This window comes from Amphiprion ocellaris, chromosome 14 (assembly GCF_022539595.1).
Source record: "Amphiprion ocellaris isolate individual 3 ecotype Okinawa chromosome 14, ASM2253959v1, whole genome shotgun sequence".
Lineage (NCBI taxonomy): Eukaryota > Metazoa > Chordata > Actinopteri > Pomacentridae > Amphiprion > Amphiprion ocellaris.
The window spans coordinates 19,877,456-19,904,686 of record NC_072779.1 but is presented as its reverse complement, the minus strand read 5'-3'; the positions used below and the strand labels follow the sequence as shown (position 1 = coordinate 19,904,686).

The following is a 27,231-nucleotide window of genomic DNA, read 5'->3' as shown; positions in this document are numbered from 1 at the left end:
CCTCGCCGAAAAACGTCGGCATCACTGCTTATTTAAGTCTGTATCCATGTAAATATCATCTACAGACAGTAAAAAGAAACGTGCGGGCCGGAATAAAAAACACATATTTTTCAAGTAGGTGAGAGGATTCGAAACCACGTAATCCAGCGATAAAATTACGAGACCACCGTTTTACTCATTGTGCTACCAATCAGCTCGACAAGCATTCTGCTTCATCCATATGGATCACTGTCATCCTGTCAGGTGTTTAACACCTGGTGATTGTTCAGGAAACACGTCCATGTCACCTGGGGATAATCACAACTTAACACAGGTTGCCTGGTTAAGAACGAGTCACAAAACTATTTATTGTCTCACCAAGAAAACCCACAACATGAAAGCACGTCCACTGCTGTGTTGTGTGATAGTCTGTGAGTTCAGTGGAACAGATCCAGAGCAGAACTTCAGGTTTAACTCGGGTTTGTTCTCAGAAACACTCAGACCCTCAGCAGCCTCCCATAAGAACAACACGCAGCACATTCGCTTTATTTGCTAAAATACATCGGAACAAACTGAGACCGTGTTTTTTATTTCGGCCCTCACATTTCTTTTTACTGTCTGTAGATGAAGAAGCAAGCAGAAGAACTGCTTGGGTTGTTGGGAAGATTTGGCAAAGAAATGAAACATATTGAAAGAGGCATCTCTGCTAAATCTAATAAAAAATAATGGGCTCCTTTGTGTTGCTCCTGTCTCTTTAAGGATTTATAGGCATGTTTACCATGATGATTGAGTTTTAAATATCTGCTTATACCATCAACTTTTCCGTCAGTGCCAAAATGAAGCTAACATTTGTGGTTTTGAGTGAAGAGTCTCAACAGATCATTGTGTGGACTACCATTAATGTTGGCATACAAATTCTTGTCCTTAGGATGCAGCAGCACCTTCAATAGCTTTGGTCTTTCTTTGACTTCGACTTTTCATCTGGAGTCACAACAAAGCCAAAGCAATTTTTAAGTTTATGGCTGATTACCCGTTAGGAACCTTAGCAGTACTGTAGGTTAGTGTGCACCATGCAAAAATTGTAACGGTTAGCATGAAAGCATTTAAAGAGCCCATATTATGCAGGTTTATAATTGTATTTTTGGGATCTGCTGGAATATGTTTACATGTGTTCATGCCTAAAAACATTTCTCAGTGTGTGTATTCCTGCTGCATCACTTCTTCACCCTCTATCTGAAAAGCTGTTTTAGCTCCTGTCTTCTTACAAGCGTTATGTAAATGTGTCGCATTGTGATTTATGGAACAAAAATTACAGTGGATCGGATCCAGCCCTAATTAAAGTACTCTGAAACCATGTTATTCTCCAGGTGCCACATATACACTAATACCAATGCAGGCAGACAACTCTTTTAAAGGGGTTACATACACCCATGCCATTGGACTGCAAGTCTTTAATAACCAAAAAAAATCTCCATACAAAAGTATATGTACATGGTCACTTACTGAACTGTAGAGCAGTTTATGGAAAGGATTTAACATGGGTCATCTTTTAGTTTTAAATACAACACTTCCTAACAGTCAGCAACCACAGTACTGGATCTGAAACACAAAGTGGAGGGTCCGTCGTCGTCATGGTGGGTGATGCAAAGCAGCTGTCCAAGTTGGAACCCAGACAGGGGTTACGATGTCAGTCCAACATTTGACAATATTAATGAGCGACATCCTATGTAATTGGGAAATAAAACTAAACATGGATTTCCTTTGAAACAAAGCACACACAGTTGTTAGGAGACATAAATAATGCAATAGTTGATTACCAGTGCAAGAAAGCATTCAGAGCAGGGAGACACAGGACTAAATCACAGATGCTGGGCTGAGACACTTGCTATCAACAGTTGGAGGAGAGCCTGAGTGAGACATTCCAACAGAACACAGACACCGAATTCAATTTTTGGTCTACTGAAAGTAAGAATCAGTGGACATAACATTAACATTGAAGTTAATATTCATGGGGTACATGAAAAAAAAAAGCAGGAAAAAAATAAGAGGACATGGAGATGAAGAGAAAAACAATTGCACCGTATCCCTGCCATGTGCTGTGAGCTGCACCCTGCCACTCTTGTGATCCTCGTCTTCAGACCTGAAGGTGAGTGGAGGAGCTGCAGCGTGTCACAGTTAGGGAGTCTCTGACTGGGCTACTGGTTCCAGCTCCCACCTCGCTTTCTGATCGCAAAGTCCTGCCGTGTTTCAAGGTCATTGGCGGGATCACCCTAACTGCGATTGTGGTTCCATGTTGATGTGAAGCGCACACACACATGCCCAAGTACTCCCTCCTGCATACTCCCACTTGTCATGCACCCTGAATGAATGAAGGCTTGGGAAGTGTCTTAACATTTGCTTGTACAGTCAAAGGTGGACATACCGGGACAGCAGGCTTTAAAATATCCAAAAACTCTGCTGCAGTGACACATGATGTACTCATGCTGCGCTCTGGTTGTTGATGTAAATCTTAGATGTTGTTTAGAAATGACAGAGGTCAAGGGCTGTTATTGCAGTAAGAGTTGTAAAACAAAGCGGGCGTGATATACGTTGTGCGCCATTTTACATCTATGATGCAAAGAAATTGCATTGAGGGTGATTATTACTGAGGCCAAATCTGTTTGTGAATAGAAAATGCCTGAATTATTGTATAGTATTTGTTAAAAATATATGAAATCAGGCATCAAAAATAAAAGTTAAGCCTACTGTCCCAATAGTTGTACTTTTAACTGTCATCTAAAAGATTACTATGGAAATGTTTGCAATAAGTGAAAATTGGTTGTTATTCCAGAATAGCTCCTATAATTTCTGACGCTGCGATTAAGGAATGAGGACCACACCTTTGTCCTCGCAGTTCATGTCCCTGCCTTTTATTTGTTCAAATCCCCTGTGCAAGATTCTTCATGCCTCCTGCTTTCCTTAGGTCCTCTGCCTCACTTTTCAGAGTTCTTGCGCGGCCTGCGGAAGCTGGACATGTTCTCATTTAGTGCATAGATGCGCCTGGAGAACTCCTCGAAGCCAGCCACATCTAGCTCGCCCAGCACCTGTTCATCACTGTCAACAGCTACTGCGTGGTCCACAGGGATGCAGCGGTAGTCTTCCAGCTGGGCCTCATCCACTAGCCCTAACCCTATCCCCAAGCCCAGGCCTAGCCCCGTGGCCTCTGTGCCCATGATCTCCTCAGCTTGCTCCACAGAGCAACGAAGCTCTGGGACCAGGCTAATGGGTGCCTGTCCTTGTAGCAAAGAGCCGTTCATGGCACCCATGTGCTGGATAGTGGGCACTGTTTCCTCACCAGCGTCCTGCACTGCAGAAGAGACGGGTGCCCCTGTGCTGCTGGGTGGCTGTTCCACAGTCTCTTCTTCTTTATCTCCTTCAGTCTCTCTGTCAATGGTTTCATGTCTCTCCACCTCCACTGCTGTCTCCTCACCCTCCTCTTTCTCTTCCTTCTGCTCTCCCTCCTTGCTGGCGTCTGTGCGGTTAAGTGAAGCCATGCTGGTATCAAGTGAGGAGGACAGGTGTTTGGGTGAAGGTGAAGGCGGTGCCAGGACAGCCGGGGTTTGCTCTTGACCCATGGCTGTGTTGTAGCTGGGCGGAGGGGTTGGCTTGTACTTCAGCTCCGCCTCAGCCTCTGAGCTCGCCCTCTTCCTCAGACCTCGGTCAGGGGAGCTGGTGTGAGAGGGGTAGCCAGCCTCTGAGGCAGCAGACACACCAAGCTCGGACTTGGAGGGTACTGGGATGGAGCTTGAGACATGGTGGCGGTCACTGTGGGAAGCAAAGAGAAAAACACCTGGTGAGGAAGGACATTAACAAAGCCAGTGGTAAAATACTGCCCCTATGCACAACACCACATCGACATCCTCTTAAAATATTGGCCTGAGTAATTTTTTCAGGTTTTTCAGAAAACACAAAAACTGAACCGCACCACACTGAACCTTGACTTAGGCCATTATACTACAGGGGTAGAATCACATGATCTGTTTAACTGAGAATGTAGGTGATTTTACCAGAGGCGGCTAGCATCATGAGGAGCTGATTAAGGCAAAACAGTAACTTTTGTCAAAAAATGACTTCGGCCATTATTTTAGGAAGGTGACGAAATTTAAGATAACATTTACGTTATTTCTTACAGTAAGAATCAGCCAACAGAGGAAAGTGGAATGTCCTAAAGGAGCAAATGAACAACCGCATTCTCTTTAGAGCTGGTTCTGCACTGAACTCATCAGCACCCCTCCACCCAAAGCATCCAGCTCCACCCCCCTGACCCAGCTGCAGCTCTCTGTAAATCACTCTACCTCACAACATTCAGAAAACATTTGTGCAGCCTGTGAGACTACACTCACGTTCTGTTGACGGCAGGAGCGCAGCAGGCGTCCACCAAAGTATGTCAGACATTTCTTCCATAACAGGTAACAGACTTGGGATCTAGGATGCCCCACCCCGCCCCAGTACTGGAGCTATAAATCTACTTAAATGGGGGCCTCACCGCCTCTTCCGATAGCCAAAGCCGTGTATAATTCACTAGACTACTTAGCAGTCTGCCTAACGGGACCGTTCTGCTATCTCAGTCGAGGCACTGTGCTGCTGGGGTCGAAGGTGAAGCAGGGCCTCCCTGTACGCTCTGTAGAGATTCACGTGTTGGTTAAAGACGGGAGGACAAATCTCTACTTGTCCAGTTGGACACATGGCCATAATAGATGTCCTTTATAAATGTTCTCCTGCCACCTACCAAGGACAACTTTTTTGCAACAGTGGCACTTGATGAGAACACTAGTTGACACATGCACTTATTGTTTATTAGCCAACAGTCTGATGGACAGTTTCACCATCAAACACATGACAGCTTGTAAAAAGGACCCCAAGACTGACCCTTGCAGGCATCCTGTCGAGGTGGTCCTGACAGGGTTCACAGGCAGGACACTCTGCTGAGGAGTGTGGAGCTGCCTGTCTAGTTTTCAGAGAAACTTGTCAAACTTCAAAGTGCCTGCGATACAGTAAATGAGAACCATCCACCGACTGAAGGATCAATATGTAACTGCTTATGGTAACAGCATGTAAATGCTGCACCTCGTGGCTGACATTTAAGCTAATTGAAGGCATGCAGATGTAAATGTTGGCTGGTCAACCGAAGTCAGGGTTAAGAAAACAAAGGCACAGGGTAATGGCCTGAGAGCGTTCCTCTTAAGTGGGCTGAACGGGAGTTGGACTGTGCTTTACTTGGCATGGCATGACCACCAAAACACATCATTTAATACAACTGCCTCCCTCTAACGAACACATGGTTAGTTTTGCAGCAAAACATACCCTGGCAAAATGGAACCAATGTGCTCTTTACCACCTAATTTCTGAGGAGATAAATGAAAAAGAATGAAGAGAGAGAAAATGAACGATTTACCATTTCAAAACGAAATGAACGAAATGAAACCATCATGGGCTCTTTGGAAGACAGTCCCAAAAATTCAGAACCTGACTCAGAGGAAAGGAATAAAGAGAGATGTCATGAGAAATCAATTATCATTTAAGTAAAGGGAAAATATCGTGCAGACTCTGAAAGATTATACCGATTTGGAAACTGGAAACAACTGGTCCTGGATGAATAGTTGTAGTTGTCCGTACATCGTTTATAACAATAAATGATGACATTTATAACTAATATGTGACGACTATGTTTTATAGCTTGACTGAGTGATGTCCCTACAGCAGCGGCTGATTAGATGCCTTTGATTTTAATTATCAGTCATTTTCTTCCTGTCCTCCAGCGCTCCCTCATATGATCCAGTTCCTCTGATTTCAGTTGGCCATCTACGCCACGAACAAATGCATTATTGACTTTGGCATAAAATCACATGGTCATCACACACACACAAGTCTTTTGTATAATGAGAAATTTAGTATTTGGGCCGTGCCATTTTGTTCCACTCTGTTTCAAGGTTACGCTCGCATTTGTTCCATTATTTGTGTCAAATTGTTCAGCAGCGTCTGAGTAACAGGAGAGACTGGGTGTGTTGGTGAGGACCTCAGCCAAGCAAACCTCTGGGTAGTCATAACATTTTTTCTTGAAACATTTTAACTGTTTTACCGATGACATGTTTTTAATGCAGCCAATTAGGCTACACATGTATGACCACGGCAGGCATGTGCTGATTATGCATGCTGGGAAGATTCAACTTCCTAAAGTAGTTTGGGAAAACTGGAAACCATACAGCATTGTCATTTAATATAAAAGTCCAAACACTTACACAGCGTGATATCACTGTGTGTCTGGACAATCTTCATTCACTCCATGAGACTGTTCAGATTCTTCATAAACACTTAGTCTGTTCATTTCTGTTTCCTTTCCTTGCCATAGCACTGTATAAATCATTTGTACAAGAAGTTCTTAAAGTGATTTTTGAAAAGAGGTGGAATAAAACTCAGTGATGACAGAGTTGATCACTATGTCCATGTTTGGTGCAGACTGTCGGTACATAAATTCTGGAATCTGATGACTTTGGTACAAAGCACCAACACCAAGTTGACATTCATGTCCAAAAGCAGACATGCAGTGTATTTTTTCCGACAACATTGTGGAAAAAAAAATTATACACATTTTTCAGTGTATTGTAATTTAAGTGGTGTGAGACAGAAACTACACTGCTGCACCTCCACCTGGCTCCAGCTTTACAAATCTGGCCTGTGAAGGTAGATTTCAGTAAATCACAGGACTCTGTACCGATCAGATGAGATCGTATAAATAGCACAGTATCCACGGTGACAGATGTAGTGGAGCAATGTTTTAGATGGAGCAGTTTCTGAATTTAAGCAGAAAATGTTTCACAATATGATGTTTCACTTCAGGTGAAAACTGACAATTTGTAATGACCTATTTTTAATAACCTGTTTTTAAAGGTTTAATTTAAGTAGAATCGCTTTAGTCTATCAAAGTAAGCAGTTAATAATTTTAATGTTAACACAGCAATGAAAAACCTAACCCCACACACACAAATAAAAATAAATCAGGATAAAGGAATGATCTAACACAGACAAGAATTAATTCCCATTCTGTTAGATGTTGGATGCAATAGAAGTTGGCATTCATGACAAGTAAATTCATGATTGCAGCTTGACATCCCTAATGTATGAGGTGCAGCTGTATAGTGATAGATTCCATCCACTGGTAGCCCAAACTACCCACCTACTGGAGGTCTTTAAGGTTCACTGGGGCTCAGTCTCTCTGCTACATTACCCCGACAACAACCTGACTGCACACTATAAATGCTACAAAGAGGGCTCTGCCTAAATCATCAAGCAGAAAACTTGACATGCCGAGCCAGAAACAGCCTTCACTCCTCCAAAGCTTTTTGCCTGCTCCCTTCCTTTCCGCTGCTGATGTCAAACCTGGCATATTTCAAGCCGACTCAGGAATTCGGTAAGCCAAGCCTTTCCACTGTCCAATCCCCCGACAGCCTTCACAACATTCCCCTGTTCATATCCAAATCCTGCTAGAGTAACTGTTTAGTGCCAAAACAAGCAATGCCAGATAAGATTTAGTCGTTTGATGTGGTTCAGGGAAATCCCTCTGAAACTTGTAGAGTAAACACTACTAAAAATTTGATATGCGCTACGGTGGAAGCTAAGTTTGCTTTACGCTTCATAGTTTGAGTCTTGTTGACTGTCAGGCCTTTGAAGGCAGCGTATGACCACAGCGCAGCGTGTTCAACATGATCAACAAGCTGACAACACCCTCACGCTGCACAACAGAGCATTATCTGTCAGGTACACCTATTAGAGTCAATACTGTCATTTTAAAATCCAAAACCTACATGGAGGGAATGCAAAAGTAGAAGCAGAGCTCAAAACAATAATCACTTAATTGAAAATTCCTTGTTTTGTGTCTTCATAGTTAGAAATATTGCGGCACACAACCTCCTAGAAAATTCCATATTTCTGTACCATCACTGATAATCTACTAACCGTACTTCAAGAACTATTGCTGATCAGCTGTACTACATTACAGGGATAAAAATGTACTGCAGATCTACATGGGTAATTCTAATAGCTTTTCGGGCTTTTCTAAGAATTTATAGGTTTCATTAAAAAACACAAAGTATCATGTTACAGAGTCTCCGAGAAAATCAAGCATTAACATGGTTGGTTAAAATAATGATTTTCATGATAGAGGGAGAAAAATGGAAAAGGAATAGCATTATTATTCCCAAAAGAAATGAAAAAGTGGTGCTCGGGGAATAAATGTACCTCTGCAGAATATCACATGAACAGGGGAAACGGAAACATTTGAGATTTCTCCTTCCAAATCATCAACCATTATTATAAATATCATAAATCCATAGGGTACCTGTCAGGTTTAATGAACCTTGCAAATGCTTATTTTAGCCATATAAATTTTAGATTTACTTTCCCGGTTCTTTCACTGACAAGACTGCAGCTGTCTAAATATCACAGCTCTGAATGCACATCATGTAACACAAGTCCTTTTGCAAACTTTTCACTCGCTATAGGATTCATGTCTTCCAGCTATAGTGTTGTATCTGAATGGCCAGCCGCTCTGCCACACCTCGCCTCCCCCACCTGTGTACGAAGCCTAGCTTCCAGGCACCGGAGTGGTATTAGGCCCCTGTGAACCTCTGCCAGGCCCTCAGCGGATGTGGAGCAGCAAATGGGAGCATGTTGAATGCGTTTGCTTTGATCTCGGCAGACTGTGGAGTTTACAAAGAATTGGTTTCTGGTACTGTCTCTGTCTTCCTCTCGGTAATAGATTCACCATTTTTCCACTGTTTCTTATCCTTCAGCAAGATTTTTTAAAAAAGAAAAAAACTACACTGCCCATTTTTCACCAGGGCTGAACTGTATATATTCTGACATGTTATGATGTGTTTCTGAGACAGGGCTGTTTGGAAATGTATAAAGATATGATCAGCAGCTTGCCAGATGAGCGTTGCATAGCCCGCAGTTCAAAAATGACACACTTCGTAGTGTGCTCTTTTATTTTCTTCCACACATTCTGCTTTTCCTCAGTGTTTCATCCGTTTGAATTGTATAGAATGTCCAAGATGAACCCACTATGTTCCCATGGCGTGGGTCTTGGCACTATGGGAAAAGCTCTCCCTGCAGACTGGATCCATGCTGAATTAGTTCTATATGGAGGAGAAGGGAACCGTGTCCAAATCTGTTCTGGAAGAGTTCCCTTCATAGTATCAATCACCACATCTTTCCAGTTTGGATGCGTGGAAGAAAGACAGAGGTAGAGGAAGCAGATTAGCCTGTATTCTTACAGCCTAAAGGAAAATTACCTGCAGCTGTCATGAAACCTTCTTATACATCCATATTTTATAAGCTGGGTCCCAGTGCGAGACATCGGATCTGAATTTAGCCTTTTTCAAACCAGACTGGAACTGATATGGGAATATAATAGGGCAACTGTGTATAAAATGCATACCCTCCCTGTTACAGGGTATTGTTAAACAGCCGCCATCCTCACTATTATGTTATTTTCAGGTTAGAGAGGAGGTGTAGCATGCATGCTTTAAAGAGGAGTTGGTCGCATTAGGTATGAGGTATATTAGGTCCTGTAAACACTGCAACTATACTAAAATATATATTAATTTGTGTCAAGTAACTAGTATGTTTTTACCTTTGTAAAAACCATGGTTATCATTTTAAAATTGTAGTCACTTTTGGTTACTGTCCCCTAATCTTTTGTTATACCATTTTGCAAATAGTAGATTTGACAGAGCACCATATGGACGTATTAAAAAGATGAATAATGTAAATTTTCCTCAAGGATTCTTTAAAGTTATCCATGACATTGTTATAGAGCTACATATCCTACAGTACAATGCAATGAAAAAGAATTTCTCAAATTCTACTTTTTTTTGCATATTTTCCCCACTTCAATGTTTAAGATCATCCAACAAATGTAAATATCAGACAAAGATAACCCAAGTAAACACAAAATGCAGTTTTTAAATGATAATTTTATTTATTAAGAGGAAAAAACTATTCAAAGCTACTTGGCCCTGTGTGAAAAAGTATTTGCCCCCTCAGCAGCAACAAGTGAAATCAAGCGTTTTCTATAACTGGCAATGACTCTTTCACATCTCTGTGGAGACATTTTGGCCCACTCTTATTTACAAAACTGTTTTAATTCACCAACACTGGAGGGTTTTCGAGCACGAACAGCCTTTTTAAGGTCATGCCACATCATTTAATTCAGATTGAAGTCCTGACTTTGACTAGGCCACCCTAAAACTTTCATTTTGATTTTTAAAGCCATTCAGAAGTCAACTTGCTGGTGTGTTTTGGATCGTTGTCCTGCTGCAGAACCCAAGCGCGCATCAGCTCGAGGTCACAAACTGATGGCTGAATATTCTCCTTCAGGATTTTCTGCTAGAGAGCAGAATTCATGGTTCCATCGATCACAGCAAGTCATCCAGGTCCTGAAGCAGCAAAGCAGCCCCAGACCATCACACCACCACCATGGTGATGATGTTCTTTTTCTAAAATGCTGTTACTTTTATGCCAGATGTAACGAGACACACACCTTCGAAAAAGTTCCACTTTCGTGTCGTCAGTCTATAGAACATTCTCCCAAAAGTCTTGGGGATCATTCAGATGTTTGTTTGCAAAAGTAAGGCGAGCCTTTATGTTCTTTTTGGTCAGCAGTGGTTTTGGCCTTGGAACTCTGCCATGGATGCCATTTTTGCCCAGTCTCTTCCTTATTGTCGTGAACACTGACCTTAACAGGCAAGGGAGGCCTGCAGTTCTTTAGATGGTGTCCTGGGTTCCTTTGTGACCTCCTGGATGAGTCGTCGCTGTCTTCTTGGGGTAATTTTGGTGGGCCAGCCACTCCTGGGAAGGTTCCCCATCGTTCAAGGTTTTCTCCATTTGTGGATAATGGCTCTCACTATGGTTCGCTGGAGTCCTAAAGCTTTAGAAATGGCTTTGTAACCCTATCCAGACTGATAGATGCCAGTTACTTTATTTCTCATCTGTTCTTGAATTTCTTTGGATTGCAGCATTTTGTTGCAGCTTTTTGAGATCTTTTGGCCGACTTGTCTGTCATTTTGTCAGACAGGTTCTATTTAAGTGATTTCTTGATTGAACAGGTCTGGAGGTAATCAGGCTTGGGTGTGGTCAGTGAAACTGAACTTGCTTTCAAAAAATTGTGGTTAGCTACAGTTAAGTCATGATTAACAAGGGGGGCAATTACTTTTTCACATAGATAGGTTTGGATAGCCTTTTCCCCTTAAAACATTAAATCACCATTTAAAAACTGCATTTTGTGTTTACTTTGGTTATCTTTATCTAATATGTAAATCTGTTTGATGGTCTTAAATATGTAAGTGGGAGAAATATTCAAAAAAAATTAGAATTCAAGAAAGGCGCAAATACTTTTCACAGCACTGTATGCTTTGCTTGCCTGCATGTGGCTTCAAACAAAGAGATGCATTGAAAGCTCCATGATAAACAATGGAGAACCGAATGAATAAACACAAAGACGGAGTATAATGTACTGCCCTATATCAAAAAGTTGCAGCACAGCTGCCAGAAAAAGAAATGCTTTTGCTCAATACATACAAGCACCAGAGTGTAAAAACTGCATGTTGTGGTTCTATGGTTATTAATGATTTGGTGTTAGGCGGCCGATACCTTTGGACAGAGACTGCTTCCAGTCTTTGTGCCAAACCCAGCGCTGGCAGCTTCACATTTACTGTAGAGAAATGAGTAGTATCAGTCTAGCGAATATGCATTTCAACCTTTTGTCACTCTGGTAACGCAGCTCTACCTCTACGTCCTCTGACAGTGTAACTGACTGATGTAAATGTGTACTGTGTGCTTGGGACTCAGTGCTGCTCAGGATGATGAGAAAGGCAGCTTCTTTTTCTCAGCTGATGACTTGAGTAGTACAGAGCAGCTTTTGTCCCCATCCCTGTGGTCCCGTTGTCGTACAGGAGTGTGGCTGTGGCGAGCCACTAGAGAACTGTTAAACTTCCACCTCCACTTCTTTAAAAACTTCCATCCACACACATACACACACAGCTAAAGGGTTAGTGGTCTCGTGCTTTCATCTCATCTATCTTCGGGCCCTTCCACTTCCCATTGAGTATGGGGGGCGGAGGAAAGCTGATTTGAGAGCTCGGGCTTTTCATGGCTTCTTTCCTTTCAAAACAAAAGATTATTCAATTAATGTGTGTAATACACATTTTCTCCTTTTCTGACCCTGGGAGAGGACTGGAGATCAAAGACAGCTTTCTCTTTTATAGGGCAGTGGAGCTGAGGTCTGACGCAGACCAACTCCCAGGTTTTAGTGAAGGGTTACTTACAGGCCATAAGACTGTAGACAGAGAGAGGCAGAGATCTAAGCATTCCACCTTACCGAGACAAAGTGGCTACTGCAAATCTCATCAACCACTGCTTTAAAAAAAAAAAAAAAAAAAGTAGGACACTGATTATGTGCTGAGGTGGAACATCATTAAAAGGAGACACAGGTACAGTTTCCTACTTTTACCTAATGCATCCATTTGATTTAAACAATACGGTGCTGTGTCACATGAACATTATTTTACTAGAACAGGTTATACTTAGACATTCTAATTTTGTTAAAAATGTTTGTCAAAAATAATAAAGAACATGCAATGTCTAAAGTCATTACAGAATGAATTGTTGTACCAATCCATTATCTTCATTAGCTAGTAACCTGCAGATTTTATCCTCTGTTAATCAGTGTTGTTTACCATAGGGACATGTGGTTTATTACGATGCATGTGGTGAACTAGAGAATGTCATTTTTGCATGAAAAATGTTGAATCATCAACTGATTTTCAAAAATTATTTTCAAGCTTTGATCATTTGCAAGTGTAAATGTCTACAAATGGTGGAGCATCTAAAGGAGACTGTAAACCCCAAATTCTAGCAATGTGAAGGGGCTGAACATATGCTAATGATTTAACAACATATATACGTACTGAACAAAAGGTTTACGTACTTCACATGTTTAGATTCTTATACATCATATACCACAAACACACTATCAGGGAAGTGTCTGTCTGGTTCCAAATTTATTCTGCGGCAGGACAATAAGCCCAAACATCCAGCCAGAGACACACAGATCCATCTTCAACCACGAGAAGAACCAGAAGTCCTTCTCCAGATGTTCTGACCCCCACAGAGCTCTGATCTCAACATCATGGAGTCCGTTTGATATTACATGAAGACAGAAGACACTGAGACAGACTAAATCAACAGTAAAACTGTGGCAAGTTCTCCATGATTTTGTAGCCTTGAAGGTACTAGGCTAACTAGTGTCTTCACATTAGCTTATCGTGCATCTTTTATTTTTCGGAAATAACAGCTGAACATACATGTTGTTCAGTGTGTAAAGGACTTGAATGTGGGAACAGACTAGTTACTGAATCACCTGTCAATCAGCTAAGACTTACTGACACTGACTGTCTTAAGATGTCAGTGTCAGTTATCATCTGTCACTGAGATGTGACAAATGATAACTGTATGAGTGTGTGAGTTACATGCTTTCAGAAAAGTATTTTATATTTCATAGAAAAGGTTTCATGAGAACTCTGTTCCTCTGAGAATTACAGTATATCGGAGAAGCTTTGCCAACAAGACGAATCCAATGAAGCTTTTTATCCCACAATAGTTGTGCCAAAGTTCTGTCTCATTTGTGTGTTGGAGTTATGATGTGTTGGACTGTTGTTTGACATTGTCTGGTAATGTAACGGGTGACTGGTTTGAAGAAACAATAGCCTCTTTTTTGACAATCCTAACGGTTGTCCTAATAAATGTAATATTAAAAGTAATAAATAGAACTGAATTAATGAATTGGTGAAAACATGCAATTCAAGTAAACAAATTCACTGATTCTCATTGGTAATCTTTTCTTCTTTCTTTGGACTTTTACAGGAACAGTGCACAATTAAAAGTAATTGCACCAGAGTTAACTGGTTAAATTGCATTGGTTGTCCCTGGGCAAGTACAGAAAAAGAGAACAACCACAGAGCAATAAAAACACTTCATTAAACAATACAAAACTTAAAAGTCCATGAGTGTGAGATAATAATGAAATCTGTAAAAACAATGCATAAAAGGTAACAATTGGTGGTGACAATTTTGTGCTGATTTGAGCCAGATCTTGACGCTGGTTTTAAACACTGCAAAGAAAAATTCCACTTTTTTACTAGTTTAGCTGATTGATCAAAAGCCATCTTTCTAACCTGGACACCAAATCACCTCGAGTAGATGCTCTCGTCCTACCTGCACTGACTGGGTGGGTCAGGCTTCCTGTAAGGCAGGGGTGTCAAACATGCAGCCTGTGGGCCAAAACCAGCCCACCAGAGGGTCCAATCTGACCCGTGGGACGACTTTGTAAAGTGTAAAAATTACAGAGAAGACATTAACTGCTATTTGTAAATTTGTAAAACTATAAATTTAAAAATAATTCCTAGATCATGACAAGTTGTTTTGATCATAAGGTAAAATACTAGATTGCTCGATGTTCTTTTGTCATTTTGTGTCTCATTTTGTATAATTTTGTCTTTTTTTATCTGACTTTTATCATTTGTCACATTTTTGGCGTTTTGTTTCTTGTCTTTGTCGTTTTGTGTTTCCTTTTTATCTTGCTTGTGTTTTTGTCTCATTTTTGTCATTTTGTGTTTTGCTGTAGTCATTGTTTTGTGTATTGTTTTTGTCATTTTGCTTCACGCTTTTGTCATTTTTGTCTCGTTTGTATCATTTGTCCATTTTTTTGTCGCTTTGTAACTTTTTTGTCACTAATTTTTTTGTCTCTTTTTTTGTTGTTTTGTGTCATTTGTTAAATTTTTTGTCAATTTGTTTCTCGCTTTTGTCGTTTTGTGTCTGATTTTTGGAATATTTAGTCTTTTCTAAAGTAACATACTGTATCATTTAGTTCCAGATACCAGTGACTAAATGTTTTGTGCCTTTGTAGATAATCTGTGATTTGTAAGTTGTACTGTGTAAATGATAAACTGAGGCACAATGTTGTTGAAACTGAATTTATTTTTCTTAACAAATTTCAGTTTGTTCACAACGTTTTGTAAAAAAGATAGTTCCTTAAATGTGAATATTTTCGGAATGTACTTTTTTGCACTAAAACTAATTAAAATATTGACGTTGTGGTCATTTATAGGTTGTCATGCTGTAATTTCACTGGTCCCGCCCACTTGAGATCAAATTGGGCTGTATGTGGCCCTTGACCTAAAATGAGTTTGACACCCCTGCTCTTAGGGAAAGTGTGGGTAAGATTATGAAAAATTATAAACATCAGGTATGCATCAGAGTAAATTAGAAAACTGTCTAAACTGTGGAAACTGTATTTTTTAGAATATTGTGGTAATGATAATTTCTTGTTTTTTATCTAAAACTTTGAGGATTTGTTTATAGAGTGAGTGCACAGGTCTCAGCGTAGTCATGCCTTCTTGTGACCAGTAGGCGTGACTACACCCAGACAGGTGATAAATCCTGGTGTTTGAGTAAAGCAAAAACCTCTGCAAACACAGATAAGTCACTTTCATAACATTCTTATTTGTGAAATGTCTTTCTCATTCTTACCATCGCACCATCAGGCCATGTTCCAAGAAGTTCTTCAAGTTTGGAAGTGTCTGCTGCAGGTCTGGGGTGGTTAAGCCATGTTGATATCTCAGCTGCAAGACAAGGGAACACATACGGTATCATTAACATGAATCAACCTACCACATCGTACCGGACCATACAGTGTGCGGTGGGCTAACACTACTGCGTATCACTTTGCCATGTGTGCACATTCTCCATGTTTGGAGGTTGTTGGGAGAAGAAAGAACTATCAACTACAAAAGAGGCCTGAAGTCTACATTCTTTCACCATGACACATTTCTATTCTCCCCCTTAGACTATTACTCATCTGGACACACAATGGGCACCTTTCCCTGATAACAGGCATGTGCGCTAATATGTAAGGTGTGTGGAAAGACAGGAGATGAGATGCGGGTGGCAAGAAAAACCAAACACACTGCTAAAAACATCTGGATGAAATGGGGCAAAGAGAGCACATTAGAAACCCCATTACACTTCCCATGATCTCTCCCTCTCTTTTTCAGTGGACCCACTTCTAAATTTGGCCTTGAGCGGTTCCTCCCTTGTACCACAGCGCATTATTTCATGATAGAATCAAATCCAGTGAGGAAAAAAACAACAAGGCCACCTTGAAACTCCAGCTCGGCTGCCAGAAATGTCTCCATCAACAGTTGAGGGATGTCACAGCAAGCCAACTCTTGTCCTGGAGAGTTTATTTAACCTATATCAGTGAACAGCAGAGGAGCATCATGCCGCACGTCCAGCGTATATCTCGGAGGCCCCGCTGTCACACATGCTGCCTGCACCAGCTGACATCTGTTTTGTTTCCACTTGGGTGCCACAGCAACCCCTCTGCTTTCTTTTTTTTTTTTTTTTTTAATTTTAAAACACACACACTTCTGGTGAGGAGATGAAGCGCACATGACTCTGACAGCCGACTCACTCAGGATAACACGCTGCTTACAAATACTGGAGCGTATAATGGATGAGAAGTTTAATAATAAAAGAATTAAAGAAAAATTAACGTTTGGGCCCCTGAGACCAAAGTTCATATTATTTTTGGTAAGAGCTTTTTCAGTTTAAAAAGGAGACAAATGGTTTTCAGGGTGTCAGCAGCCCCTAAAACACATCCATACTAGTTTTCTGGTGGTAAAGGCAGTAATTCATTTAGTCACCTGTTGTAGTGGAAGAGTGGCTCTTGTAAAGTTGATTAATGGCTAAAGGAGATGCATAAAAGCACTGACACAAAGGTCATGCTGACAGAGTGCACATAGACAGCATGTTCATGTGTCAAGTTTCTACTCAACATGAAATGACTAAATCTCATTCTTTCTGAACAGCTGCCAGAGTAATGTGAACACTGTTTGGTATGAACAGTACGGTATGTGTATCTGCTTCACTGTTCCAGTGTGTTTACGCATGTCCGTGTGTGTTCTGGCCTCAGAATGGTCCATGCCTGCTAGGGGAGCCACAGAAACAACAGTCCTGACAGTATCAGACGAGAGTTTTAGCAAAAGCAGCTCAGATCGAGGGAGTCAGACAAGGGTGTCGCCTCAAAACCAGCTGGTGATGGAACAGTCTAAAACCTATGAGAACAACACAAAGATCCATTCATGGCTCAGAGTAAACCTTAGGGTCTGACCAAATGATGGCGGAACTGGGTTTGAAACAGTAGGCCAAGATCAATAACACCACCAGTTTAGAAACAGAGAGAGCACAGCAACATCACGAAAGGAGGGGGGTCAGCTGGGTCGGTGACCAGATGCTAAAAAAAGGAAATTCCCAGTCCTTGGAAGTCTCAAGGTTACGGTCTGCAAAGTGTAAATCAGAAATCGTGAGTCAGATATGAGCAAAGAATAAATATTATGGCTTCAGGAAAGCTAAAAGAATCTTTTGAACGGACTTTATGCTTTCTTTGTCAGTTAGAAGGCGTAACAAAATGCTATCTTTAAATCCCATTACTTGGCCTGAGCTCTGAAGTGTGTGTAAAAGCACACTGCATGTCTGACAGGAGCCCTATGTCAAATTACACGCCTGCATGTCTGAGTGTGTGTGGGAGACAAAGAGCATGAGCATGCATTTGTATTCATGCCTCCTATTGTTTTCCTGATGTGTAGAGGTCTTGCCAAGTGTGCACCACTCAGAAATTGGATATGGGTGAAGACAAGAGAGTGATGGGTGACATCACATGCTTGCTCCGAGCGTACTTTATTACAACGGAGTAGGGGCATAGAAACATATGAGGATGTTAAGGAAGCACATGTGTGGATACTTTATATTCCAGTGAGGACTGTGTCTGATCCAAGACTTCTCATAATTTATGCATCCAACGAGCCAACACAGAACCATTCCAAACTCTACCTGTATGTATGTTTGGCCAAATCTCTGCCAGTGGGCACCAACAACACTTGAGCTAAGTGTCTGGTTGGCAGCAGTGCAGAGCCACTAGTGCTGGGTGACTGCTGCTTCACGCTGTCTTTGTAATGAGGTGTGTTAAACACATTCAGGCACTTGGGAAGACTGAATACATGCAGCCTTACAGCTGACCCAGAGCTAAGCCAACCAGACTCTATCAATATTCATAAACTGGTCTGGCCTCCCTGGTGGAAGCTGCATTGAGTTTCTCTTCAGAGTGCACTGGATGTATATATATGTGTGTTGCTCATGGCCTTGGTCCTGGGAAGGCATTTATCCTGGATGCTGCCCGTCAAATATGCAAACATCTTCCCCCTCCCTTCTTTTCTGCTCACTTGAAACAAACAGAAAGACATTAGTGACCCGGCTGTGTCATTTCAAGAAAATGAGAGAAGAGAATCTTGTTAATGTGGAAGAAATGTGCGAGGCAGCTTAATGACGTAAAGCTGGGCGTCATTTCCAACTGTCGGCGCCATGAAAGCTTTGACTGTAGGATGGAAACAAACAGCCGAGTGGGAAGGTTTAGATTCTGGTCTGCAAACCCAAACTGTTCTCTGGGAGTGCGTTGTAACTGATATGAGGCAATGTGTTGTAATTGACGCTAAATAAAAAACACAAAGGTTTGATTTCTGCTGCACACAACAGGAATGAATGTTTGTGCATACAACAACATCATGGGGAAAAAATCTCAATGTTTCACTGTCAGCAACTGGAGACCAGATCATGCAAATTGCTCAGAATCAGTCCACTTGAGACAACTTGTCATTTCCAGTTTCCCTTTCATACATCCCTCTGATGAATGCCGGAGTCCTTTGTGTGTTGCTGCGCATGTGTATGGATTTGTGCTTTCAAGCTGGCCATGGAGTTCTTTGTAATGGGGCTAACCAGATCGTGGTGAGAAATTCCCAGGGCCCATTGAGGATTGCTGAAAGGCGAGAGGATCGAGTTGGGGGGGAGCGGGTGAGTAGAGTGGGGACACCCACTGGGAGTTCTTTCACATGATGACATAGTGAAATAGATCTGGCCAAATCTCCTCGTTCTGCTCACACCTTTGTGTCTGGACACTCCCTTCCCCGTTTACCTATTCAACAAAACCCACTCAGGGCTGTGGAGACTCTGAGGCATGGACAGCAGCTAATCAGTTGGCGTGACAGCAAGGTTTACTATGAGTGTGCTTGAGAGTATAGAGAATAAGTGCAACTGACCCATCACATCCAACAACCAGAGGATTCATCCTCATCCATCATTAAGATAAAGCAGCAGCCCAAAGAATGCAGCAATGTATACAGAACCAGCCTGCCAATCCACTGGAGCCACGACCACACACAAACACACTGGAGCTGACTAGAGCGAGCGGGAAACAGTCAGTTTACAGTACATGCCACCCATCATTTGGCAAAACCTGCTTGTTTGCCCTGAGCTCTGCACAGAGGCTAAACAAACATGGCCTCGCTTACGCCACATATTACGGTTTCCTTCAGTTTGTCAGTCCTAATCACCTTCAGATTAGACCACTAATGTGGGCGGGCTGCTGAGAGACTTGAGGTTGATTGCTGATGATGTGGTGCAGAAGGGTGGCCCAGGTAACAAAGCACACGTAACCCTTCCCTGCCTTTTATGCTATGAGGTAACCACAATGGAGCCGCATGTCAGTGCAGACATCACTGGTCTTCCAGTGATCTTCTGTCTTCAATGGAGATGTGGAGTGGAGGAAATGTATCCATCCTGTGTCCACAGGATATTTTCATCAAGAGCGTTGCAATTCATACATCGAGAGGTCAAAAGTCGCCTATTCAAACTCTGGAGTATCCTGTGCATGTCTGACCTGCACCACGCACAATTACCCTGCGATTTACAATCAGCATGTTTTTGTCCACTGGGGTAAAAATAGAAATGGTTATTTTACAGAGTACATACGTTTTATATACTCCCTGGGGAAGGTAATCAGGCAGCTCATTAGCTTCTATGACAGCTTGTTATAGAGGTCCTAACCAGGTGTTCCTCCCTCCACCATCCCTCTGGTCAAACTATGGACTGGATACTTCAGCGGAGACCGTGAGGCTGACACAGACATTAGCTTTCATACATTGACCTCATATATAGAGAAGTGGAGCTTTGGGAGATTACCTGCCACTGACAATATATCTGGGTTGTGCCGTTTCTGGTTAAGACGACTGATTCATGAGTAGCTTACATACCAGTGAATAAAAAAAAAAAAAAAAAGAAGAAGAAAAAACTGTAAAAAGAAAGAGATGAATGATACATTAGTGTAGTAAAATGTCCTGCAATAAATGATGAACATTAGTGTGGACAAATCTGTTAGAGTGTAATAAAACAGTTCCTGCCACTTCTATCATCATCTCTGCTGATTCTGTGGCAAATGCTATAAAGTCTGCATGCTATGGTGTTAATCATTAAGCCAAAGCTAACAGTGTTTCAAAGACCTGCATGCCAAACAAATGGTCAGTCAAACTAACTTGTTTTCTGATTACTATTTAATTCTGGCAAATTATGAGTCCAATGAAACAGTAAAAACTGTGTTAGAGTCTAATGTACCATACTTTCAGCTAATGCTGCATTTACCTCTATTTGTTACTGTATATGGGCCATTCCTCAAAGATTTTAATACGTGCAATTTCAAGTGAGACATGCAATAAAATGGTCAATAACCAACAGTTTCTTGGCACATTAAAGCAGCTTTTGGGCATCTATAGTGTCCTCTGGAGACGTTTGGCTGGCGCATGAAAACCACACGCCCCACACACAGTTCTTGCTTTGTGTGGCCAACTCTGATGATTCCTTCACACTAGACTGCAAGCGCCAGCTTTCATCATGGCAGCAGGTGAAGTTTTACTTTTCTCATTACGGCTGTATGTGCATTCTTTTATTTTTTAAGTTTTTTTTTTGTTGGCCTTTTTGCCTTTATTATGTATAGGACAGTGGAGAGAGAAACAGGAAACGTAGGTAGGAGAGTGTGGTAATGACATGCAGTAAATGACCACGGGCTGGATTCAAACCCATGACTGTTGAGTCAGAGACGATAGCCTCTGTTTATAAGTCGCCCGCTCAGCCAGCTGAGCTATCTGGGTGTCCGTGTATGCGCATTCTTGTTTTAATCTTCTTATTATGTCTGTGTTTCTGCACAACCAACTTACACAGTGGCACATCGATCCAATTACTGTTAGTGTTTGTTTACACCTCTGTGAGTCACACATACAGCTCAGAATCTTTGATCCAATCACTTTTTTCCCTGTTTGTCAATGAAGTATTGCTGCCAACAGTTCGAAGGCCAAGTTCAGCTATGAGGAAATAAACAACTCATTTCCCTCAGCGGGCCGATGTGCTGCAAACGTCGGTACAGGGAGACTTCTGCCTGATCTATTGTTTTGATGTTTCAATAAACAGTTTGACTCGTCTAGAAGAATAACAGTACCGGTGTTATCATTTGTGGCCAAGACGCTAAGTTTGACTTCATAAGTTTTTGAGTTATACCGTATATTTATTCTAACCCAAAACCTACAGTGCAATGAAACAGAACTATGCTTGACTGTTACTTTGGGCATGGTGAAGTAAACAAATTATTTTTGATTTGTAGCCTTGCAACTAAATCTGAAAGTGCAACCTAGTTAGTTACTTTGGCAGCTGCTCCTTGAAATGTCACATGCACTGTGATTTCCTTCTTAGTGTTTTTGTAGCTATAAACAATGACCAAAAATAATAATAAAATAAACAACTAAAATTAAAAAATGTGACACTAAATTTCTACAGAGGTTTAACATTCAAGCTTTCCTACAATATAGCACAAACATTCTATGTGATTGGTAACATCTTTAAGTTAATTACGGCACAATATACACTGACGTGCATAAAAATTCACACACTTTTACTCGTGCTAACATAATTGCACAAGGGTTTTCTAATCATCAATTAGCCTTTCAACACCATTAGCTAACACAATGTAGCATTAGAACACAGGAGTGATGGTTGCTGGAAATGTTCCTGTACCCCTACGGAGATATTCCATTAAAAATCAGCTGTTTCCAGCTAGAATAATCATTTAGCACATTAACAATGTCTAGACTGGATTTGTGATTAATTTAATGTTATCTTCATTGAAAAAAATGCTTTTCTTTCAAAAATGTGGCCATTTCTAAGTGACCCCAAACTTTTGAAAGATAGTGTACACACTGAAAAATGTATTGGTAGCAAGGTGTAGCTAATTAAGTGACAAGTGTGTGTATACAAAAAGAATCTACAGAACTTTGATTGTACTTTCTGGTCTTATCCGCATCTTCTGTGCTGAATTTTGCATTTTTTCCTAACTTCATTTGATTTATATCAAACAGAACCTCCCCTTTCAGAAGCTCTTTCTAGCTCACTGGTGGATTTGAAATGGATGATTTTGTTTGTTACAGTATGGTGCTTCGATGATTCTGCCCATCTGGCTTATATATATTGAAACTCAGCCTGCACAGCCTTCACTCGTTCACTAGATGAATTACACTGAATTGTTGACCAGGATGCACACAAAATGGCTAAGACAAAATGTCTGCAGATGGAAGTTGTGACATAAAGTGAAAAAATGACAGGAAAGACGAGGGAAAAATATGCTAATGAGTTCATTTTTAATGTTTCTTTCTAATTTTTTGTGACGTGTATTTAGAGCTATGCTTGGTTGTTATTCGCTGACCGGCTGTTTTTGAGATTATGGATTTGCAGCTTTGTTTTGGCCAACAGTAAAACCTCACATGGCGCAATGGGGGTTCAAACCTCAACAATCGTGTGGTACAGCGTGGAATATGAAATCCAACTTGATTAATCACTGCAGCCTTTCATGTGTCTCAATAAATATACAGAGCAGAGCTGAAAAGTTGTTTGAGTTTGGCTACAGCCATATAATTCATTCACAACAGCAATTCACTTCCTTTAAACTCAGTGTCGTGTTCCGGCCTTGAATACACGCCACAGTCATCATCATCTAGTCTTCAAGCCAAACTGAGAATCAGAATTCATAAACACCACAGGCGTTTGCTTACCACAGAAAAAATCTTCCCACATATTTAGAGTGTGAAGAACTGCTGCTGTTTCAAATGTGACTGGAAAAGAATAAATCTGAGCTAAGATTGAAAAAATATGATTTCATATTTGAGCTTTTCTACTTAGTTACATTAGATGTAGACTTTAAATATGGACAGGATGCTTAAATGTTGAAACTTGAGCATCACTGGCAGGAAAGAGGCTTAATGGTGACGAAAATTACTGTTCATCCAAACAGGCTGGTGTCAGATGTTGCTAAGGGCAAACAAAAAGATAAATGTCAGAACAACATTACTTCAAGTGTAACATTATTACTACTTCTAAATGTGGAGTTTGTTTGCATATTAATGTCCAAAAAAAAGTGCAGTTCACAAAAAAGAAGCTGGTCTCATATTGCGCTTTTTGTTAGAAAATTAATGAAAGTCTTATGAGTTGCCAGATTATGTCTTTAAATTTTCAGCTCAGAAGACTACAAAGATGGTTTATTTCACCAACTGCTGATTTCAGCTGTTCTAAATGGGCTGTTTCAGTGTCTGTAGCTTTAAATGCAGCTAAGTTGCTGTTGTCCCCGCCCCATTCAGGAGGAAGACTCTCTCTGCCTCTGCTCTGTACAGTAATTGATAGCTCAAACCAGCACAGTTGACAGCACAAAAATAGCACAAGTAAACATCTTTATATATAACTTTATACTAACCCTAAAATTGATTTTCACTGTATGGAACCTTTAAGATAAACTTCCGTATTCAGACAAACAAAATGAAAAGAGCAGAAACTCTGCAACACAGATCTCCTCGCGTAGAAATTTGTATTTTGTACTGACTGACGGGAAGTCAATCAGACTTCTTTCAAGCCATTATCAGGTTTTATGTCAATGTTAAGTGCTGACCAGTTGATAAACTGCTCCCATCAATTCTAGGAATGTCTCAAAACATTCACTAAATAGGAAAATTGATGTCTGCAGTCCAAGGTTAAAAAAAGCAACAAAATGACAGAAAATTATTCTACTCTCCTACCAATCCATGAAACAAAAATGTGCTATATATTTTTAGATGTGTGCCTTCAGTGCTTGTTGGATTACACAGAGAACACTTTCAGGTTTTAGAAAGCAAAACCTATTCATCTGCCGAGCAGCTGCTAACATAGACAAATATGTGTACAGCATAAGCAACAGTAAGAACTTTCAAAGGGATTGAAATGTAGCTAAATGTGAACAGCTATGTGAAGAGATGTAACAGCACTTTTTCTGTGCTGAATGAAAGTCACGGGTTAATCATTTCTGACTTTATCAGACTGTATCATCTAAAGCTCTATGGCTCAGCTTACAGCAGCCTGCAGCTGATCTACACATGAAGTTTAACAGTCAGAATCCAGGCATCAGAGCAAGATTGTTAGAGAAGACAGACAGACAGACAGAGAGAAAGAAAGAAAGACAGAAAGAAAGAAAGCAAAGAAGAAAGAAAGAACATTTTTGAAATTCTGACACTGAAGAGGAGCTCATCAGCAATTGTAGTTTACAGCTGTTGGGTTGTACCACTGCATATATATAAAAAAGATGTAGCAAGCCTTTTGTGGCTCCAGAGAGGCCACAAATCACCTCAAGTGATGCCACTTGAATCAGCATTGGCTGGGCCTGAAGACAATAAATGTGACACTGAAAAAAAAAATCTGAGGAGTGGGGAGGGTGCTGCTACTGGCGCAACACACCCGTGGAAGATGCAAAGACTAGGTTTTGAAATGAAAGAAGAATGCACTGAATTAAAAAACACACCTTCTACATTTGTAACTTTCCATTTTGAGCCTAACAGCATTAGAGTAGCATTAGAGGAATGCAATGCTAAATGTGGATTACTTTTGAATTCAGACTCCTCTCAAGGCAAACAAGGCGTTAAGCTTTTCACTTTTATAATCACATCCACACCTCTGGAAGATTCAGCAGTAGATAGTGGAGCAATAGGTTTAAGACTAAGGTATTTAACTAAACCATTGACTTTAGCAGCAGCTTTATCACTTGTAGATGTTTAAAGGCCAAAGCAAACCAAACACTCACGTGTCCATGGGAACTGCACGACTTCATAGTTTACACTATCATTTTAATCACTTCCTTAACAGCTGAAAAGTATTATTTTTTGCACCTCCCATCTCCTCTGCCATTTCAAACAAGCGTGTAATAAAATCGTTTTTAATATTGCATACTGAAAGTTCTTCCACTTCATTTAACATCTTTTAACTCTGCTGGCTTTCTCCTTTTACTCTCTCTGCTCCCTCCTCTCTGTCTGCTCCACACAGCGGTAATGTAATACAGGTGTGGTGAACTCAGAGTCTGAGCCCAGTTCAAATGCAGCTCTAATTCAAACCAGATTCTTCCGTCGCATTACTTGTTGTTACACTTTGCTGAGTATTGTATTGCCGCCAAATTCAGTCAACAGATTTACATAATTACGGGAAAGGCTTGTGAGATGAAGAGGAAATTCAGTTAGAGAGACCACCGGTGACAAGAGAGCAACGTTAGTCTCCTCTGACTCCAATCACTGCGGGGGTGTGTGCTTCCATGCCTCCAGCGCTCATGATGTGGTTCCTTTGAGTGTGTACGTGCTGGTCAGCAGAGGAAGCCGATGAGTCTGGTGTGCTACAGTGACACCTATTGGAAGTGCCACCTTCCTTGAGGGTTGCTCTGGCCCTCAAGGCTAACGACCCTTGTCACTGTAACACTGGAGCCGAGCTCAGTAACCCAACACCCACACAGGCTGGAGTCACAACACTGAGGTCAACCTCCTGTTAGCAGTATTGGCATGTAGGACTATCATCAATCCTCCATGGCAGCTCTCACAAGGACTCCTGGTGCATGAGTGAGGCACACCTTGGAGAATATGCTAATTCACTGCTTTATAGTTACAAATTCAAAGCATATAGAACTTGTTCTACTGAGAAACCACAAACTTTTGTGGTCTGAACAGCAAACAGTGCCAGGGAGTGAAGGGCACAGCACGGATGATGGGTTACTAAAGGGAAATGAAGGATAGCCTGAGCTCAGCACACATCTAATGTATTCTGCCTCAGCAAGGAAAGATGTATTTATGGCCGAAAGTTTACCGGAACAAATACAACACTTTGCTCTAGCTGCAGTGAGCCTTTTAAACAACGCAGCCAGATATAGCCATGAAAACTTACTACTTTCATTTTAACCAGAGTCTGATCACACTCATTTTATTATCTGGAATTATAGAGTTGTGGGTTTTTTTTACAAGGGATTTTTTTAATATATATATATATACACGCTGTGTTTCCTCGGAAAATAGTAGACGAATATATGGTTTGTGGGCAGGTGCCTATCCTGACTTCATGCTGCCCACATTTTCTCTCCAACTCTGTTCCACCACTTGTGAATGGGCATATTATTATTATTATTTTTAATGTTTCCTCTTTATTTTGTGGATGTCTTTACGACTGAGACTTTCTATTTGTATTACCACTGGATTGCAGGTCACGGGGAGAGCCTATGCTGGCTAACTGTGTTACACTTCTTCACATCTTTCTGAGGTACCACCTTTGACATGTATTTCTTTTCAGAGTGATGTTTCTTACCACGTCTGTTGAATGTCTATTTTAACAAGTCCAAAATGTGACTGAACCATAACGAAGAAATGAAGAATGAGTAATACTGATCCAGGCTTTGGCTGGGTTGTTTTTCACTATTCTGCACTAACTGAAAACAGCAAACATTTGCATCTGGCAAATAACATCATAAGCCTCTTTCAGACTATGTCATTGAAACAGTTTGTCAAGTATGAATACAACCCTGATGACAGTAAAATGACCGTGTCTGGTCTACAGTGCAACCGACTGGCTAAGTACATGCCCTATCAAAACAGTAACTAGAGAGCCCCAGATTAAAGCTCAGACTTTCAATATTTCACAGAGTTCAAAGGGATTTTCAGCCGGATCCTGCTGCTATTTCACCAGGATAAAATACTCTGCGTCAAACTGCTTCATGAAAGAATTTGGATTGGCGAGGATGAAAGTATAAATTTGAAAATGAGACGTCTTTCATATCTCCACATGAAGATTTAGCCAAGTGTATAACATGCAATAACTGTTGTCATTGTCCGTAAATACTGAATCTGTGTAAATATGCATTTGTGTGTGAGCCAGATAAAGCCATCATGAGAGGGTTATGAA

General features: G+C 41.0%; 1 protein-coding gene across 1 annotated transcript in view; it reads right to left on the bottom strand.

Moving 5' to 3' along the window:
- Positions 1–1,386: 1,386 nt before the first annotated feature.
- uvrag (UV radiation resistance associated gene) overlaps positions 1,387–27,231 on the bottom strand; it is a 100,478-nt gene continuing 74,633 nt past the window's right edge. Inside the window, exons 14-15 of the mRNA XM_023281855.3 lie at positions 15,604–15,695; positions 1,387–3,783 (exon numbers count right to left, since the gene is read on the bottom strand). Coding sequence (XP_023137623.2) covers positions 2,952–3,783; positions 15,604–15,695 — 924 coding nt within the window. The 3' untranslated portion in view covers positions 1,387–2,951. The remainder of the gene's footprint in view (positions 3,784–15,603; positions 15,696–27,231) is intronic.